Source organism: Colletotrichum jinshuiense, chromosome 5 (assembly GCF_051148585.1).
Source record: "Colletotrichum jinshuiense chromosome 5, complete sequence".
Lineage (NCBI taxonomy): Eukaryota > Fungi > Ascomycota > Sordariomycetes > Glomerellales > Glomerellaceae > Colletotrichum > Colletotrichum jinshuiense.
In genome coordinates, this window is record NC_139312.1 from 4735041 (window position 1) to 4755442 (window position 20402).

The window sequence follows — 20402 nt, forward strand, 5'->3', positions numbered from 1 at the left end:
AGCAGTGACCCCGAACTCATTCACTGGGTCTAGAATTCTTTGAATGAAAATTCCAATCGGCCATTAATGATTTCCTGGAAACCTTCGTTCCAGGCGTAACCTTGTACATGATGAATACTCCCCTTACCGCCCCTCGCCCAGATGCAAATCGCCAAGCTATGGAAGCCATCGCCAGAGAGGCAAAGCACTATATTGCCCATCGGCCACCATATCCAGAGTCCATGTGGAAGCTTTGGACTAGCTACCATAAGGGACCCCTTATCAACGTTCATGACATTGGCGCTGGCAGCGGCAACAGTGCTGAAGGCCTGTTGACGCACACATACCCACCTTTGGAACATGTAGTGTTAACAGATCCACAAGAGGTGAACATCAAGGATTGCCGCACCCGCTTCAAAGACCGTTTCCCTTGCACGACCTTCATTTATCGCAACTGTTGCGGGGAAGACCCCTGGGAGCCTCCCGACAGCCTTGGCCATGTCGACTTCGTTATGGCCTGTGAGTCGCTCCATTGGACTGTGCTAAACCCGACACTTGACAACATTTCGAAAAGCTTGAGACAGAATGGAACGTTTGCGGCAGTCATTTACGGACCATTCCCCACCATCAGCAATAGCACATCCGCCGATGCGGCGTTCAAAAGCTTCATCGCGGATCACTCCACTCGGCTTTTGAAACAAGAATGGATGAACGAAAACTGGAAGCGCGCGGCGCGTCAGATGTTTCACGGCATGGATTGCGTTCTTCTCGAGGATGAGGTTTGGAAGGATGTGAAGCGTATTGAGGTGAACTGTTACGATGGGTGGTTTGCAAAGCACTATGAACCTATTGAAGGAACTAAAGAACCAGTTAGCCACTTAGGGGCGTGTGAGAGGGTATCCATAGATGATAGTAAGGATTGGCAGATGTCGGCCTCAGTGGAATGGCTGAAACAGTCTCTTGAGTCAATGCGTTTTGGGTTTACAAAGGAATCATGGGAGTCTCCAGAATGGCTGGAAATTGAACATGAGGTGGGAAACGGAATCTTGGAACTGAAATGGCAGGTTCATATGATTTTGGCTCGAAAACGAGGTTGATTTGACGTCAAGTTTCTCACATCGGGCTATTTCAGATCCCGTCAAGTTAGGGGCTCTCGGGTGGAATGCTATAACTCTAGTTGCGCCTCAGTGGCAGCTTACAGCATAATCTAAACCTCTACTCATGACTGTGTGTCAATTTTAGTCACTGAACCGTGTTGGAACTTCTTCGCAGAGATACATGGTCCCATGATTGCAAATTAATGCACGATCGTGTCACGAATAAAACCATTTCGCTAGTACCGGGTTTATTTCTCAATCATTGCGTAGGAGTGCGGGGTTGGCTGTGTACCAGAGTCTTTGACACATGCTTAAGTAGACTTCTCTGGTTTTATAGGTGTTATCCGGTTGTACTAAAATTTAAAACGAATCTTCATAGACAACCTAGAAGACAAGATGATATATTCACAATATACCCTAGCACGCGTTCAGTGGTAATTCGTCCTTCCTATGGCAGCTTTATTCTCATAAAAGCAAAACTACCAAGATTTGCAACTGAGTCCTTCTTGCTTGCACGGATAGTACGGTTTAACCTATTAAAAAAGAAATAAGTATCCTTCTAAAGAATCAATTAAGTAGCGTGCACTTACAATATCTGGGTGCTCCGGCCACGGTGTGCCGTGAACACTTAACTCTTCAAAGTCCTTTGGTGGGTTTTCCAAGATAGTATCCATTAAATACTTTGTACAATGGACAGTATGAGTGTAGTTGAATGGTGCATCATAGCCTAAAGTCATCCAGAGATGTGTTTGCCTCAAGGTATACATGCAGTGATAGGTATGTTCTTTCCTCGACACCCAGCCGGCTGTCAAGACTTCACTTGTGGGCGGTATCTCATGCTTGCCGCCCTTGTCGTAATACCGATGCCAAGGTCCTTCGTTGTGAAAATCCTTCACTAAAGCCATATTTTCCTTATGCATCATCGGCTCCTTGGGCCACCACTTGAAAGACATGGTGTCAAACTCACAGCCTCGATCGCGAGCGATTTTAGGTAATGCCCCGTTAGGAGCGCAGACATAGCCTGACATGTCTAAGCTCTGGCATTGTTTGCATGAGGGAAAAAGTAGGAGTGAAAAGAGGGCCAATATGACGAGAGCCAATGGAATACAGAGATACCATAAGTTCCAAACGGGAGTAAAGGACCGCCAGATTGGATATCTCTTTGATTTGATGGTCCCGGATTCTGGATTGGCTAGAGAACCTTCAGATGCAGTCTCTTCGAAACAAATTCTTCCAGACTCATTTGTTAGAAGCGAATACTTCTCTTCGTGTTTGCGAGGGTTTGATGGCATCATAGCTGAGTAGGGGTTTCGTTGTATAAAAGATGGCTCATAGGGTAAAGCAGCTAGCTGGTGTTGATGAAAGTGTTTGCGAACAGGTTTTAAAAGGAGATACCTAATTATCGTAGACTCACCACCTCTTGCGGAGTTTCAAAAGCCTTTCTCACAAATAGAAGAGGTCAAGGAACGTAACAGCCGTCCAAAACGAGAAAAGAGGCTGCTGATCTTGATGCAGCAACTTCCGGAACACACCTCTTGGTTGGCTGTATCATAAGAAACCTTGTTAACAAACCAAGTCAGCGAAAATGTATTCATGTGATTGTTGAGACTTAGATTACTTCATTTAGAGTGCAAGCTTTAAAGGCCTGCGCCCAATTACTGGTAGGGCGGACCGAGGCCAAAGCCGGTTCCAGACGGATGATCCGAGCTACCGGTCCGAAGCATTCCAATGTACCATTCCAGCAACAATCTTATGTCGTTATACAGGGCTATGAATTTCACTACACTAACACCAAAGAATATGCGCATCATAATGATGTATTTGTTGGTATCAGACGATATCCGTACCGGTGGTAGTTCGACGAATATCAATATGTATATGTTAAGCTGCAAGATCGTTGGGTATAATTTAAAGTATAAATGTTTGTAGCGAAAGCAAGAGCGAAGATATCGCCGTTGGAAGCTCGGAAGTGCGGTCTCCGGGTTGCGGGCTCCGCTGTTGCCGCTTTCCACTGCTTGCCAATTCGGACCGAGTTAACCAACAGCGTGATTAACTTTGGGATATGCCAGTTAAGAGTAAACATTAAATTTTAAGACCCAAATTTCTGCGTTAGCAATATAATATAATAATGTTATACGCCTCTATTCGATAAAATAGCTTCTGTTTACCTCAAATTCGACACCAAGTTTCAGGTTCTGCCCTCGAGCCGAACCCCAAAGCTCGGGAACGCCTAATGAAAAGTTTACGGAGAATCGTTCCAATGCGAAATGCAAAGAATGACTCGTGCCGAAGACTTAAGAGACGGATGTGCATTGAGCGATTGGATTAACTTTCCGACGAGTCAACTGAGTGCTTTGCTTTGAAGACTAGGTTTTTTTTTTAAATGGGTGACGTCCAAGGAGATGAAAATGTATTTTTAAGACGAGAAAATATCAACCGTTGAATTTGTGATAGATAGGCCAGATTAAAATCAGTTATGGCAAGAAAGAGCTCAGTGGGCATAAGAAATTTGTAGGGAAAAGTGTCTTGTATCCTCGGTAAGTGAATTAGGGACGAAGAGCCCGTGTAGGTATAAATCTTATCAGCTGGTCACGTGCAGGCGCACGGGACAGGCGCACCGCCAAGAGCTTGTGGCTCAAGAAAAGCTTGGCGGAATGAAGCTTTCGTGACATTAGTTCAAGTGAGCTTTAAATGACTAGAGAAACGACGATTCCAGAGTGCTAAATCCATAATTAGCATAAAAACAGTAATAAATTACCCTACATTGGATGTTGCAATATCTCACTACACGAGTAATCTATCGACCAACTACCGGGAGTCACGCCAACTCAATCATGGACCTGTAAAGCCTGGTATCTATCAGTGTCAAAACTGGGCATATATTTCAGGCACAATCGGTACAATGACTATGGCCCAAATCCAAGTCTTCATTAGTAACAAATCTGCTATTATTATATTCTCTCAGATCTTACAGTCACATCACACAGTACCGATTGAGCCGATTGTATCAATCTAGCAGAGTAGCTTTTACTTCCTTGAGCCTAACTGCAAGGTAAATAAATAAAATCTAGTCTAATATCCTAATAGATAGCGGCTCGATGTCATTCTCTCCCACCTCGATGCAGGACGTCCTTGAACCTAGTGTCGTTATAAATTGAGAGTAGACTTTATGCCACCAACAGAATGATGATGACCAGTAACAAGAGTTTCCAGTACTCGACAGTAGGTCCTAACTAAGCCTCTTACAGTTGCCTCAGATGTCAGAGATTCGTAGTATGTCAAGGTGGCGTCCAGCTTTTGGTACCTGTCGTTGAAAGCCAGAACCAGGATTTGCTATTACACACAAAATCTGTTAGACACTTGATAAAAGAAGATTGATCTAGACTATACCAACCTCGTGGGGATCCTGTTTCCAAATCGGGCGGAAGTTTACTGCAGGACTTTCATCCAAGTAAAGCACCTTCCGGTAGTTGACCAAGGTATTGAAAAGACCATTTTCACAACCCACTTGATGCTCAACTTCGGTTAGGTCGAAGGTCTTGTGTCGTAGGCTTCGGATGCTGTCTGCTTGAAACGCACTCAGAGCATCAGAAACAAGTGTTGCGTCGCTAAGGTCAGCCCGAGCCACCATGATCGATAGCAGAGGTCCAACAATGTCGTCCACGTCTGGGACGTCAATATCGCGATCAGACTCCAAGTATCCAAAACAGACAGACTTGTCACCAATGTAAATATGTAGAAGCATCGCCCAGGTGAATTTTAGCAGAGTCGAAAGAGTAACTCTGACCTCACGGAGAAACTCTTGAAGCTCGAGAGTCATTTCCAACGTGAAGGCTACGGAGCCCATTGAGTGAGAGTCCGACCATGCATTGACGTTGGACTCTGTCAATATTGTGCAGGGACTGACACCCCGGAGTTTGTTGACCCAGTACTGATTGCATTCTTCCACATGACGGGTTTGGTGAATATGCTGGATATAATGGTAGAAAGTAGGAGGGGGTATTGCTGGCTTGTCTTTGTTTCGGTAAAACGCTGTGAAATCAGAGAAAATATGGGCCAAGCTGACGTGGTCGATCAAGATGTGCCCCATGACGAAGTGTACAAATACTTGTCCATTCTTGGCGACAAAAATACGGACAGATTCTGGGGGCGCGTCGTACTTGAAAATCCTTGATCGAATGACACTAAGGTGGAGTCGACTTTGCGTAAATGCATCGGCCTCAGATTCCACGGGTTGAACGACAATGTCAGCTTCATGCTCCCGTAGGACCTTTTGGAGGAGTTCGGTTGATGAAGCATTGAAGACAAAAACGCTTCTCAACATTGGATGTCGATTGACAGTTTGTTGCCACGCTTTTCGAAGATTGCTAATTTCGTATTCTCTCTCCCCATTTACGTTGCTGAGAGACACAAGACTATTAAATAAATAAGGCTTGTGAGATTTCTTCAAGAACGCATGATACATCCTCTGCTGAAACAATGAGCATGGTATCACGGCCTCAGCATTTCTGTCGGCATTTAGGATCAGTTTGGCGAAAGATGATGTAAACGAAGAGTTTCCAGGTGATTGTAAAGCCGTAGAAATGGAGCACTGCATGCCTGCGATTGGAGACGCCACAGACGCTAGTTGCCTAACAGTAGGGGTTGAAAGGACATCTTGGGTAGTAACTTGAAGGCCGGCTTCCATGCAGAGTCGTCTCACTTGCATCGCTAAGAGGGTCATAGAGTTAGCCCGCGCGAGAAAACTTAAGTGGATTCATAGTCACGGATTCTCACCATGAATTGAATCCCCCCCTAGTCTGAAGAAAGACTGGTCGAGGTCTATCTGTTCTGTTTGTGCCAAGATCAGTATCATATCAACATGCGATTTAGGAGACTTATGTGGTAAGGTCTGTTGTAAGCTTACCTGTCCGAATCCCAAGAACTTCTGCCCATATATTGCGAATTATTTCTTCTGTGGGGGAACAATCCTGCTCCCCAGCGTCAATGTTATGGTGCAATTCAAGGGCAGCCTGCAGTGTCTTGTCGTCAATATCATTCACCCAGTTGACCACACGTTGTCGATCTAATTTAAGAGAAAGTTGTACGGGAAAACTTCGAACTAAGAGCCAAGTCTCAGGGATCATGTATCGCGGCAATTCCCTCCCCAATAACGAGTCGATTTCACTCATCAAACTCCGAAGCTTGCGGGAACTTTTTACACAAATATCGCTCGTTGTAATGACCGTGATACCCTGGCTATGGCTGCCGACATAAAAGTCTGAGGAAATGGCTGCCAGACTGGCAACAGCCACAAGACGCCCTTTCAGAGGCCCTGATTCTGGCACCAGGACCATACTGTGCTGAATAATCCCGGAAAGATTATTGAGATGATACTGGATATCGTCGAGCTCGACTCTCTGCCCGCGAATCTTGACTTGAGAGTGATCTTTTCTCCGCTTGATGAGGAGGCTGCCGTCTTCTGCGTACCTTACAAGATCGCCAGTTTTGTAACATTTTCGTGGACAGTAAGTTTTAGCGGTGACGCTGAACTCAACTGTCCAACTAGGAGGATTGATGAAAGCGGCTGCTGTCTTGGCTTCGTCGTTGAGGTAGCCTTTGCCAACGATTGGCCCTTCCAATATAAGCTCCCCAACAGCCCCGATTGGCATCAAAATATTGTGGTTTCTTGGATGTACCACCCAGCCGTGACAGCCAACTGGCCATCCGATGTTGGTAGCATCCGTTTTAACGTTGAAAGGAGCACCAACAGTACTTGTGACTGAGCATTCAGTCGGCCCGTAGCTTGGTCTTACGTGAATTCTTCCAGCCCATTGAGCCACAAGATCTTGGCCCATGCGTTCTGCATGAACAGTGATGAATTTGATCGATTTCAGGTCGTCGGGATCGAGGGTTCGTAAGAATGATGGTGTGAACGCAGCCCAGTTTACCTGCTTTCGTGCGACGAATCCCGGAATGTCTGACATTCGCTCCGTTTCTGATGGAATGCAGATGCACCCACCGGAAACAAGAACTGTGAAGATCTCCTCGAGGGAGGCATCAAAGCAGTAATTAGTAAACTGTAGTACACGAGACTCGGCTGTAATCTGCAGCCAAGATTTGTTGTAAGCCACGGCTGAGCAAAATGACTTGTGTTGTATGACAACCCCTTTTGGCGTACCAGTCGTACCTGATGTGAAGATGACATAGAGAATATTCGAAGGATCAACAGAAATTTTAGGTGCATCACATTCCGTTTGGCTGGGAAGCTCCTCGACTGAAAGTTTGTTAACAATGACGATGGTCTCAACGAAAGAAACCAGCTTGTCATGCTGGGCTGTTGAAGCGAGGCCAAGTCGTGATTTTGTCTGCTTGATAACTGACTCTGTTCGGTTTGGGGCACCATTTGGGTCAATATGAACAAATGCCCCACCGGATTTTACAACTGACAGCATGGCCACCACAGCCCAAGCGGATTTCTCGAAGCATAGGACAACAATCTCCTCCGGATTGACGCCTAGAGACTGAAGCTGAGTTGCGAGCTTGGTAGATAGGGAGTCCAAATCTGCATATGTTAGGTCTCCATCCCACGAGCATACAGCTTGTTGTAGGGGTTGACAGTGAGTTGTTTCTGCGATCATGTCATGGATGCACCGATTATTTGTCTCCAGTCTGGTCGAGTTCCATTCCTGCAACTTGAGTTGATCCATATCAGTAACTAGACTGAGTTCTTGAGCCAGAGTCTCTGGGCGAGAAGATATAGTCTGCACGGCGAGTTCATAAACCTTCAGAAGGTGTTCTGCTTGGGCTTCAGACATGAAATGTGCAGGAGATTCAATGGAAACCTGAAAACATTGTTGCTCTTCTGTGACGCAAATAGCGATTTCATACTTTGATCAATACTAGGTCAGCATTTCTATGCGCGTAAAGATAATTATAAACGGGCCGCTGGGCGTGATGGCGCAAAACTTACTTCGCTGGTGTCGTGTGAAAAGAGCAATTCCGCCTTGATATTTGTCGACTCAGTCGGCTTGAGGGTCTTTTGGAAATTGAATATGCTGTTGAAAATGGGGTTCCCATTTCGCTTGGCAGCATGTATAATTTGAGCCAACGATATCGCTTGTCTGGAAATGTGCTCAATGTTATCTCCTTGCACACGTTTAAGAATCTCCGACATCCTCGAAAAAGTATTGAATTGAACCCGCATGGGTACAATGGTGGCCATTGGCCCGATGATCTCTGAAGCCCCTGATAGCGGAATGTTTCTTCCGTGGCTAAGAACACCAAAGACAACGTCTTCCGAGTCTAAGTAAGCTGATAAAACCACTGCCCATGCGGCTTGGAAGATCGTAGGCATAGTCAAGTCAAGACTTCGACATGCGGCACTTAGAGCAGTCTTATCCGATATGACAGCAGTCTTACGGGTAAACTCGGTAACATGACTTGCCGGGGCCTGGCATCGTGAAAGTTTGGAGAAGGAACATGCTGGTACTCCGTCCAGGTATTGATTCCAGTATTCGGAGATCTTTCTGTCGTCTTGTTTATGTACATAATCAATGTAGCTGGAGTAAGGACACACCCCTTCTTTTGGGCAGCCGTCATAAGCAGCCAGAAAGTCGCCGATCAAGAGACGACTAGTCGTGCCGTCGGTAATGAGGTGGTTCTTTTGTAACAGACAGTAGGCAGAGCCGTTATCCGCCGTGTAGATCCTGAGCTTGTGGAGGATGCTGCCATTCAAAAGTGAAGGCCCTGTTGACTGGGACTGCTGTGCCCATAGCGCCACAAGATCACTTTCATCCTCGAGCGAGAGAATCTCAGCATCAGGAATTACAGATCTTAGGACCACTTGCAAAAATATCCCAGACTCGTTTTCAAGGAACATTGTACGTAGAATAGGTTGTGCAGCAACGATCTTCTTCCAGGAAAGCAAAAGCCTGTAAGGGTCGATATGTTCTTTCCCAGATAGCTTAAATAGAAAATGCTGTCTGTAAAAGTTGGTCGGGCTCTGTAGCTGCGAAAGCATGAGACCATTTTGGATTGGTGAGCATGGGTATATGGCCTCAATCTCTCCGAGTCGCAAGTTGAAGCGTGACATGGCGAGATTCAGAGCATGGTCGAAATCCTTGGGTCCAAGACAAATGGATAAAGGAAGAGCATTGACCGGAGTCATAGGCAAATGCGCAGATGGATCTAAGAGTTCGGAAATGGTGTGGTTCAGGGTATGTTCTAATTGTAGCAGCCATTCCGCCAATTGCTGCTGATGGTCCATCTTTTTGTTCCATTCAACTTCAAATGACAACCGGTTGTTCTTTGATAGGGCTAACACTGAAATGAGCGCGTATCTTGGGGACTCTGCGCGTTGCCGGCGCCTCAACTCTGATAGCCGTTTCTGAAAATCTTCGTTGCATCTCTTGAAGAGGGAGTCCTTTTTCTCAAATTGTTGGAAAGCGCCGAGGTAGTTGAGGGTGATCTCCATTGGAAAGTGTTTGTCTTTGAATTTCTCAGCTCCAGCGCTGGTGAGGAACCTGGAAGCAAAGTACGATGAATTGCTCAGGGAGGTCATTTTGCAGAATTCATGGAAGCTTCTTGGAACATCTTCATGATTTTGCACAACAACGGGTGAAAAGCTAGTGAACCATCCCACCGTGTTAGAGGGGTTGACATTGGAAGAGAACGGCTCTCGTCCGTGACCTTCGGTGAATACGCAGGGAGGACGTCCAAATATCCCCATAAATGAGTTGAACACAGAGAACACCATTGTTTCCAGTATTTTGACACTCGGTATGACGTTCCCCGAGAAAATGGACTGGGTAAAACCTGCGTCGAAGGTGATCGTGTGGGAGATTGCGTCTTTGAAACAGTTACTTGTCCCATTCATACCCCAAAATCCCAAGTCTGTAGCAAATACGTTTGCATCTGTAGGCAGAATATCTTGAACTTGCATCTTGGATGCGAATTCCACTTGAGCCGAGCACCATGTCTTAAACGACGTCGTTTCCTGGCGTACTGATTTCTCAGATAAAAGGAGCTCTTCCAACTCGCGGAAGATTATACGCCAAGAAACGGTGTCTATAACAAGGTGGTGGATTGTCATACACATTAATGTCGTCTCTATGGTCTCAAAGATGTCAATAGCGACCAAGGGGCCTTTTATGAGATTTATTGACGTCTTTGCCTCACCGATGCACTCGAAAACGTATTCAAGCTCATCACGGTTGTGGAATCGGACCCGACGGTCATTCATCTCAGCTGTAGCAGAATCCAAATGGACTCGCTGCATCCACTCGCCATTGTGGCACTCAAACCGCGCACGTAGCATTGGATGTGCTTGGAGAAGTGACTGAATAGCCTTCAAAAGTTTGTTCTGGCTAACTTTCTTGGTGACTTGTACCACCATAGTCTGCTGGTCGAAGATGTCACCTTTGGCTGAAGCTTGAAAATGCAGTTGTTGAATAGGAGACAGAGCGAACAAGTCCGTTGCTGTGGGATTGTCCTCCGCCGTCGGCTGCCCCAACGTTTGCTGGGCTGAGAGCGTTGATGCTCTGACTAGACGCTCAATAGATCCATACCGAAGTATGTCAGCAGCCGATATGTCTAGACCCATCTGGTATGCCATGCTGCTAACTGCCATGGCGGAAATGGAATCACCACCTACAATACGATGGATTAATCTAGGTTTGGAGATTTACACCAGCGTGGAAATATTTACTTACCCAAATAGTAGAACGAGCTGTTCCAATGAATATTGTCCTCCGGAACATTCAAGATTTCACTCCAAATTTGCCTCAAGCTTAGTTCCGACTCCGTCCCAGGTCGTGCGACAGTCTTTTCTTGCATACGAGGTAAGATATCAGCGAAATCCTCCGCTGTCATACTGTCGAGGTATTTTGCAACCTTCTTTCGATCAAGCTTTCCGGAAGAGTTTCTCGGGATAGACCTCAAGAGGACCCATAGCTCAGGGCACATGTATGGAGGCAGCTTATCCACTAGGTTGTCTCTCATGCAGCTGATGTGCTCAAACCAAGGAGTGCTGAGAACTTCGATAGATGAATTTATAGCTGGATCGCCGCTGGTTGTGTTTGTAAACTTTTCACTGAGCATTACGACGGTAGTCAATCTCTTGCTACAAGGTCCTGATTTCGGGACCAAAGCGAGGCAGTGCTGGACTCTGGAATCGAGCGAAAGTTGTCTTTCGATCTCCCCCAGCTCGATTCGCATACCGCGAAGTTTTACCTGTCCATCTCGCCGACCAACAAAGTGCACTTGACCAGAAGAGTCATATTTGACTAGGTCACCAGTTCTGTAAAGCCTCTTATTGGGCGCCCAATTGAGACCTTGTACAAATGAGTTGTCGGTCTCTTCCGGTTTGTTCAAGTAGCCTTTTGCGAGAATCGGGCCTTCCATAAGAAGCTCGCCCACTGCACCGATTGCTTGAAGGTTGTTCGGTTCGTTAGGCCTGACGACCCATGTCCTGCATCCCGGAACTGCTTGGCCAATGTTGGTAGGATCGCTATTGAAAGACATTGTTGGGGTGATTGTACTGGTCACACAACACTCCGATGGCCCGTAAACCTGAATGAGCTCAGTTTGTGAAGATGACGCCCAGTTTCGAACGTTCGTCGCACTCATTGCCTCTCCGCCAAGGACCAGGGTTTTGATTGTCGGCATGAGGGCGGGCGTGAGTAACTCGGCGAAAGATGGCGTGAGATGCACCCAGTTCGCCCCTGATTTGGATGAAAAGGATGCTAGATTCGGCAAACTCAACCTGTCCTCTTCAGAGGCAACGCATAAGCAGGCGCCAACAGCAAATGTTGTTAGATGGTCCTCCATGCTAGTGTCGAAGCCATATGAAGCAAATTGCAAGACTCTTGAGTTGGCATCAATGTGAATCCCAGTGCTGTGCGCTTGGGTAGCATACGCATATGCCCCGTGCTCTACAACAACTCCTTTCGGCGTTCCGGTGGATCCAGAGGTGAATATGACGTATGCAGGGTCTGTAAGAGAAACTATCGGAAGTGGGTGAATGCCATCTGCCGAGGCGACGGCAACTAAATTTTCACCGTCGATTGCCAGCAGGTGACGAGCGAAAGATTTCAATGACGCTGCTTGATCTCGAGAACAGATGATCAAGCCAGATCTCTCGGATATCCCAAGTTGCTGTAGAATCTCTTCTCTGCGGGCTGCGGGATTGGAAATTTCAATTGGAACGAAAGGGTGTCCGCTTTTCAAAACTCCAAGCAATGCCACCGAGTACCATTTTGACTTTTCGAAGAAGAGTGCAACGAATGCACCTGTTCCGATACCAAGGCTAACGATTTGGTGCCCAACTACTGTTGCTGCCTCGTTGAGCTCTCTGTATGTCATTTCGCCGTCCCAAGCGTAGATTGCTGGTGCGTCTGGCCGGAGCTGAGATTGAATCTCGATGAGCTGATGAATGGGTACTGCCTGAGCTGCGGGAGGCTTGTTCCGATGATTCCATGCTGTGACCTGATTCATGTCCCAAGGACTGATAGAGATCACCTGATGAATCGGGATATCAGGATTTTCCATGTCGATCAGCCTTCTTAGTATGCAGGAGAATGATTGTGAAACATTCTTCGCCATGGCTGCTGACAATATTGCTGTGGAATATGCTATACGCGCTCGAATGTCCAAGTCCGTATAAATGACCTTGAGCACAAGGTCAAAGTCTGTGGCGTTATGTGATGCAACCAACTTGAAGACGTCGTCGCCGCTGTTGTTCAACGTAGAAGGGGAGTAGTAGGATGTCATGATAGTGTTGAAGAGTTTCGTCTCGTTGGTCCCGAGGATGCGCTGCACTTTCCCTATGGAAAAGCATTGATGCGGCAACGAGTTAACGAAATCATCTCTGATGGTGGCGAGAAGACCGCCGAGTGAGATATTGGCAATGCCATTCACTCGACACACTAGTAAGTTCATCATCGGCCCAACAATCTCGGAAACTCCTGGTATCGGAATGCTTCGTCCTGACGAGAGGTAGCCAAAACACACGTCCGGATCGTCAGTGTACATGTAAAGGACGGTTGCCCAAACAGCTTGTAAAACATTCGATATGGTCACATTCTGGTTGCGGCAGAATATACCAAGATCACTGAAGTTGGTGTCCAGTAGCATGTCCACAACTTGAAATGTTCCTCCGGCGCCTGCGTGATTTTCATTCATCACCGGAAATAAAAATGGCTCCGCACCGTCCAAATATTCAATCCAATAGTCGAGGGCTCCGTCTTCGTCGACTTGATTCTGGAGATAGTCTATGTATTGACTGTATCCTGGAGCCAACCCGGCAAGGGGACTGCCTTGCAATGAACGGGCAAGCTCATTGATGATAATCATGAAGGAGCTACCATCCACCGTCAAGTGACTTAGGTCCGCCTCAAACATGGTCTGAGTATGCCTTGTTTCTCGCGTAGTCCTGTAGATCGTAACTCGATGTTGAGATTCCTCCATACCAAGAGACTCTTCCTCGTGATCTCCCGCGGTGAATCTACGTTTGACATCCTCAATATCGTCAACTTGCGTTGCCATCACCTTTTCAACTGTGGTTTTGAGAACCACAGCGTCCAGTAGTCGTCCCGAACTTGGATCCGAAGTTTCCACATAAACTGTTCGGAGAGTCTGGTGTCGGCGAACAACATTGTTCCATGCTGCTTCAAAATGACTCAAATCGAGCGCTTTTACCTCGAACAGTCCGCGAGTTCGGTAAAGCCGCTTCGAGCCCATTTTTCGACCAATATACATGCTCTCTTGCATCGGGCTACACGGGTAAACGGTTTCAATATCCTCGGAGCCCAGGCCGTACTTTCCCCTCAGTTCGTCGTAAATCTTGTCAAAGTTGTAGTTAAACGGCATCAGAGAAAGCTTTTCGGCCCCATTGACTTTGCAGCGACTTGAAGTGCCATCGGATTCTTTGGAAAGGGAAGACTCGGTGAGTGAAGACAGTTCTACCAATGATTTGTGGAGAATGTCTTGGAAGCGAACACCTAAACCTTCATCCGCACATTTTTGGTATAGGTGTAAGGCTTTAAATGAATCGCCTTGTTTATCGTGGTGAGTAAAATGTTGTCAAAACGCGCAGACAAGATTGGAAATATACTAACCTCCAAGGCTAACGAAAGAGGCTTCATCTGGAATACTTTCGATGGGGATGAACAGAACCTTTGAGATCAGGTTCCTCAGCCTTTCCCTGATAGCCTGAGCGGCTTCGATACTAACTCGATCAGTCATTTTGATAGAATTGAATGATCCGACGGTAAGTGAAGAACGATGAGGCTACAAATTCTTTATCGAGATTAAGTGAGAATCATGCATTCTGTTTGATTTTGCCAAGTGCCAAGCATAGGAAACGATTATTGCACATGACAAAAGGCTTGGAGTGTTCAAATGTGGTTACTTTCCGGTTCGACAACCTGTCCCGTGAGTATGGAGATTGATAATACCTCAGGCATCGAACCAAAAAAACGCTTTGGTCTTCGTAGTTTTGTTGTGGGCCATGATTAAGGATTAGCCTTGGAGCTCCGATAAGCGTATGGCGTTTCGGTCCGAAATCCAACTCTGAATGCCCCAACACTTACTCGCCGTGACCAAATCCTCTCAAGGAACAAACCCAAATGTGAGGAAACGCATTGACCGATACTTAAGCGGGGTAGAAACGAAAATCTTACGCCAGAATTCTATTCTGTGCGCCTTCTGATGATCAATCCTGTCTTCTGGGCCACGGGCAGATGTTATCATCTGCCAGTAACCAATTATTCTATCAAGTACGGCTGGATGACCTCGTCGTCACCAAGGCTTGAAATGCCCAGTTTTACTCCAACAACGCCGAAATACTTGCAAGCGTTTAATTGGGCAAATATTCAAAGGCATTTGCATTTTCGGCCAATGAATCTAGTTTACTTTACCCCGCACTGTTAGCGAAAGCAGGGTCCAGCCTTATTCGATGGGAATGGTGAGACTGTATGTGATCCGTGCTTTCATTATATCTAAGCATTCAGAGTCTTCGTACAGATTGCAGCAGCAACCAGTAGCAAAACTGGTATAGGTAAATAGGATTGTTTCAGTGAATTACAGCGTTCCGCATGGTAAGACTGGTAGTTATTCAGCAAGTCTGTTTCGATATGTGGATCAAACATACTCGCGACATGTACTAAGAAAACAAAGAGCGGTCAACTTTATTCCTTGTACCAACGACTTGTAATATTAAATCAAGGGCCCAACGTCGTTAAATTAGGGCAGGTATGCGAAATAAGTAGAAATGCAACGCGTTAGAGAAAATTTTGAAAACGTAGTTGTATTATACAATTCTAATAATGGGTTGCAGCCGTGTATGTGTCTCGTGTGCCGCCCCTTACGCCACGCGCGCGGTACTGCTGACTATTAAGTAGAAAAAAAATGAAACATGTTCTAAGGTAGCAATAACCACCAAGAACAAACGAATAGGTCTATTAAGGATTCGAAGATGGTCTTAGGTAAGAATCTGGGGTGGAACAGAATCTGAGGTCTTAACTACCTAGACTAATAGACTGGTTGAGGCGATATTGTTGCTTCCGTTTTCCGTGGACGTTTGTGCGGCCAAAGAAATCAAAGTCCGATTCCATCGCAACCAAGGCCTCAAGCCCTGCAATTAGAGGGTCACATCGGAGCCTGGGAAGGCGGAGCACAACGGTACCCGGGGTTGAGCGATGGATTCCCCGATACTCCACTCTCTTCGCCCGGTGAGATGAAGTGCGTGAAAAAGATTGGTTCATGAGATGCAGGGACACAGATTGCGACGCCGCTAGCGACAGCCGACGAATTGAACACTCGAGATTCTACATGGATTCCAGCCGTTGGATAAATCGGCAGCGCCGACCCTTGCTGGAAAAGAATGGGGAGGATGGGCGACTTTTGGATAGGTACAACCCCCATCTGCCGAGAGGACATCTTACCACTCACCGACCCGCACGAGCCGCAGACAGCACGATCCGGATAATCTCCACCATACGCAAATTGACTACGGAGTATACGGAAAATGGTCGAGGAGTCGGAGACCGGGCAAGCTACTGCGTCGGCGCCTGCGACCGCATCCGTGTTCGCATTCTCCGCCGTGGCCCCGCCGCCGCGGCCAGAGCCGGCGGAGGATATAGAGATTGACGACGAGGCATACGTTAGTACCAGCTGCGCACACCATCTGATCGGGGCCTCAAGAACACTATTGCTGACAGTGAGGGCCTTCTCACTAGGCTACGGATGACGCCTCATCCATGGATGACAGAATGTACAGACCCTGCTCTCAGGACAGTGGCCAATGTGTCGCTAACCTGTCAGCTCATCCTACACCGCCTCACTCAAGTCAAGTGACTTCAACTATCCGATTGAGTACGGTCGCCGCTACCACGCGTATCGCGCCGGATGTAGGTAGACGTATCCCGTAGCCTAACGATTCAGGCGAGGGCCGGACAGATCGCGGTCTGCTAACATTTCATGTAGCTTACAAGTTTCCTAACGATGAGGTGTGACTTCACCAGGGAAGAACAATATACGGACCTGTCTCTGACTTTGGGTCTGCAGTTGGAGATGGATCGACTAGATTACGCCCACGCGATGATGGTGAAGGCGATGGGCAGCGTGCTTTTTCGGGCCCCGCTTCAGAAGGAAAAGGTTCGGCGTATCCTCGATATCGGCACGGGTACTGGAATCTGTAGGTCGCGGTTTAGGACCAGCTTCAGCTAAGAAACCGTACCTACTGACCATGCTGTTCGACAGGGGCTATCGAGATGGGAGAAACCTTTGAAAATGCCGAAGTAAGTTTGCGCCGCGTTTCTCTATAGTAATATTCATCACCGTTCGACATCACAGGAATTAAGTGCGATATTAGGTCCTTGGCATTGATCTAAGCGCCATCATGCCTGAGTGGTACATCCAGCTCTTCATCTCAAAAATCCCCAGAATGATTGTTTTCAATGAACTTCGTCCAACTGATCAACCTGGACTTTAGGCTCCCCCCGAACGTCAAATTTGAGATTGACGATATCGAGCAGCGCTGGGTCGGCCGTAGGAAATTTGACTTCATCTTTTGCCGCTACATGGGCGCCTCAATCAAAGACTGGCCCAAGTTGATGAACAACATTTACCAGTGAGTTTTCCAACCTTCGCTGCTTCACGTGGTAGGGAAGCTGAATGGTCTAGCCACCTCGCCCCGGGAGGCTGGGCAGAGTTCCAGGACGTCAACACCTCCTTCTACTCCCAAGATGGAACCTACACAGAGGACACGGCCACATGTAAGTGGATGACCGCCTTCATGGAGGCCTGCTCGGCAACAGGCCGCGATCCCAGCGTCGGGGCGAAGTTGGAGGGCTGGGTCAGGGATGCCCAGTTTCAAAACGTGGTCGCGAACCGTGTGCGGGCACCACTTGGCCCTTGGCCCAGGGACCCATGGTACTGTGAACTGGGCATGATGAACATGATTCTGACGCTCAACGGGCTGGAGGCTCTGTCACTGAAGCTCTTCTCTGAGATGCTTGGGAAATCGCAAGCGGAGATCGAGGCGCAGTTGGCCAACGTCCGGGAGGAGTTGATGAGCAATACATTTCATGCGATGTTTGACATGTGAGTTTTGTCGTATATGGCACTTGAGTGTGTTGCTAACGTTTTTGCAGTCACGTTGTCTATGGTCAGAAGCCGGTTAACCCTTGGTAATAGCGCATTGCCGAAGGTAGAGGCGTGGGACTTTGTCACAAAGAGTTCCTGCGAATGTCATACAATATTCACACCGTAAATATCATAGCAACAATTCTTGTTAATAATTAAAGCTAAGAGAGCCTCGACTTAGAAATCTGGCCTGCTCATGCATGCTCTCTGAAAGGTCCCAAAATCTTTTCCCATCCTAAACCATCGGCCTTCTCTTCTTCATTCAGCAGTTTAATGGTAAATGCGTTAGGGTGGCTGCGTTGGTTTGTTGCTTCCTTCAATTCAATCCCTAACCTTGGCTACTTGATCTTTGCAATATGGCATTTTTCTTTTCCTGGAAAATGCAGTAACCAGATAGAGGTTTCGGCTGCGTGCTCACTTGATTATAAGTCTCCTCCTAGCCATTGGGATCCGAGGAAACAGGCGTTTGATATGTCCGCGCCGGACAATCATGTTAATCATATAATCTTCGTGGTCATCCGAATCGGATTCTGAGGAACTGGAGGTGTCTATTGTGTGAGTTACAACTCCCAACTCGTTAGTCCTTGAATCCGGTTGTCCCTGCAATTCTCCTTCTCCATCGTTTGCCGCTTCGTCTGATTTCAAGAAATCTAGTGCATTTCCCAATTTACCCACCGGCAAGCGGAATTCTCTCGGAGCTGAAGCAGAATTCTCTTGGCGCAAGGCCTTGGCACCAACCTCTTTAAAAGCTAGGTTGCTTTTAGCAGTTTGGTACAAGGACTGATGGGTATCCACACATGGAGCGTGTCCATGCAAGTCTGAGCCCTCCGTAGCATCCCAAGTCTTGCTTGATACGGCAGAATGCTGTGGGGGCTGATCAACCTGTCGCAACCCCTCTCGAAATTTCATGAATGTCTCTTCCGCCTGCCGGGTCTCTCTTGCTTGATCTTTCAATGCCTTGGCAGCCCATCCCACGGTTTGAGGAGAGGTCTCCGGCTCTACAATCGGAATTCCCTCTCTACCCAAGACATCATGCGTAAAGTTTTGAACAGATATTTCCGCCTTCTTGGAGATCTTCTCTAACCTTAGGTCTGTAATATGACCGATCCGTTCAAAAACGTCATCATGTGGTTTGATGGGGTCATCAATCCTCACGAGAGTTATAATAAAAGGCTGTACTGAGTCATTGTTGTCTTCAGGCGAGAAGTAAACAACAATGGCCTCCCATCCCTCTTTCCCCATCAAGACATCGCGAACCGGTTTTTGATCATGCTCGTCCGGTAAGGTGTCCATGGAAATGTTCGCTGTAAGGTGGTACTTCTCGTCGCCGACATCTATGGTCACTCGGCCTTCGTCAGGATGAAACGTCAAACCACTACGAACCGACCATGCTTCAATGTGAAGATATTGCGAGGGTTGAGATGTTGACCCATGCGACAGGTAATTGGCTAAGGGTGCAAGCTCGCCATCGTTATATTCGAGCCAAATGTCGACTTCCGGATCTGGTATCACTGCACTGTCCGGGGTGCCAAAAGGTAGACTCATAAATCCAACACTTCCGTTACAAGATGCCCAAGACCAGGTCGGTAAGTCGCAGCGTCTTCGAAGACTGCTGTGTGTCGAGTACCATGCTAGGCTGTATCCGAAAATAGCTTGTTCTGAAGAGAATATCGCTCGTTTCAAGGGGCCAGGCGATAGGCCATTCAAGGCGCTCAGGCAGCCCGCGAATGGAATACCCCATGCCTGAAAAGCGACCTCGCCATTTTTATTGTTATATGCGCGGAACATGGCAGTTATGGCATTTAGTACGTCGCTGTCGAAAGTGAGTTCTCTCTGCGAGTACTGCGTGATATGCTCCCATACTGAACGGCTGCGAGCGCCATTTTGACCTTTTGGGAATGCGCCAACTTTCAGTGGGCTGGTGAGGCTCTCACATGACTTGCCTTCTGTACACCTGAATGTAACTTGGTGGGTGCCAAAGATGAGTTGTCTGGCCGAGAACACCCCCTCTTGATACCTGTGGTTGTAAACCGTCAGATTCAGTCGTACGAAAAATCAAGGTTGCATCACTCACGTCCATGCTCTGGTATTCCATTTGACATTCTTTGAGTTTTCTGTATATGGCTCTAGAGCGGACACCAGAAGACGATCCTCGACTGTTGCATGAGCCTGCGGTCGCCGTGTTCTCATCGAGACGCCCGGCAGTCCATAAGCAGAATCGGTTCCCGCGGCCGCAATTATGGTGAACACAGCTTGTTGATAGATGAGATGCATTTTGGATAAATGGTCGTCGAGAATTTCAATATCGTCTTGTTTAATGCAACATCTGGGTTGTCAGCATTCCATCCCTCTGACCGCTATCGAAGCCTTAACATACCTATCGACCCAAAGGTAAACTAAACCCATTTCTTTGACAGCAATCATTGCGTCTAGAATGACCAATGGCGCGCGGGTCAAGTCATCATCCAAGGATGGCTTAAAATCATTCGACTTGTCGGGTTGACCCCAGACATAGCTCAGCGCTACGTAAGACCCGTCGGCTGTAGCTGGCTCAAGGCGTCCCGTGATGCAGTTGATCAATCGAAAACCGGCTATATCAATGCACGCTTTGGTTGGAAGGCACGCATTATGAGACTCTTGACAGGTTTGCAGGAAAGATCGCAGTAGCTCCCAGTCGATGTCGGGTCGCACTAGTCTGGC

General features: G+C 47.3%; 2 protein-coding genes across 2 annotated transcripts; one reads left to right on the forward strand and one right to left on the reverse strand.

Annotated features, from left to right (window-relative positions):
• Window positions 1-10760: 10760 nt before the first annotated feature.
• Window positions 10761-14300, reverse strand: EsH8_V_001130 (uncharacterized protein; the record flags this gene model as incomplete). Its single annotated transcript, XM_083273646.1, has 2 exons — window positions 10761-13951; window positions 14174-14300. The coding sequence occupies 2 exons, from the start codon at window positions 14298-14300 to the stop codon at window positions 10761-10763; spliced, it is 3318 nt and encodes a 1105-aa protein (XP_083126361.1).
• Window positions 14301-16083: 1783 nt separating this feature from the next.
• On the forward strand, window positions 16084-17750 carry EsH8_V_001131 (class I SAM-dependent methyltransferase; the record flags this gene model as incomplete). Its single annotated transcript, XM_083273647.1, has 7 exons — window positions 16084-16218; window positions 16623-16752; window positions 16818-16855; window positions 16930-16964; window positions 17050-17187; window positions 17241-17660; window positions 17711-17750. 7 exons carry the CDS (start codon window positions 16084-16086, stop codon window positions 17748-17750), a joined length of 936 nt encoding a protein of 311 aa, XP_083126362.1.
• Between the last annotated feature and the right edge of the window lie 2652 nt (window positions 17751-20402).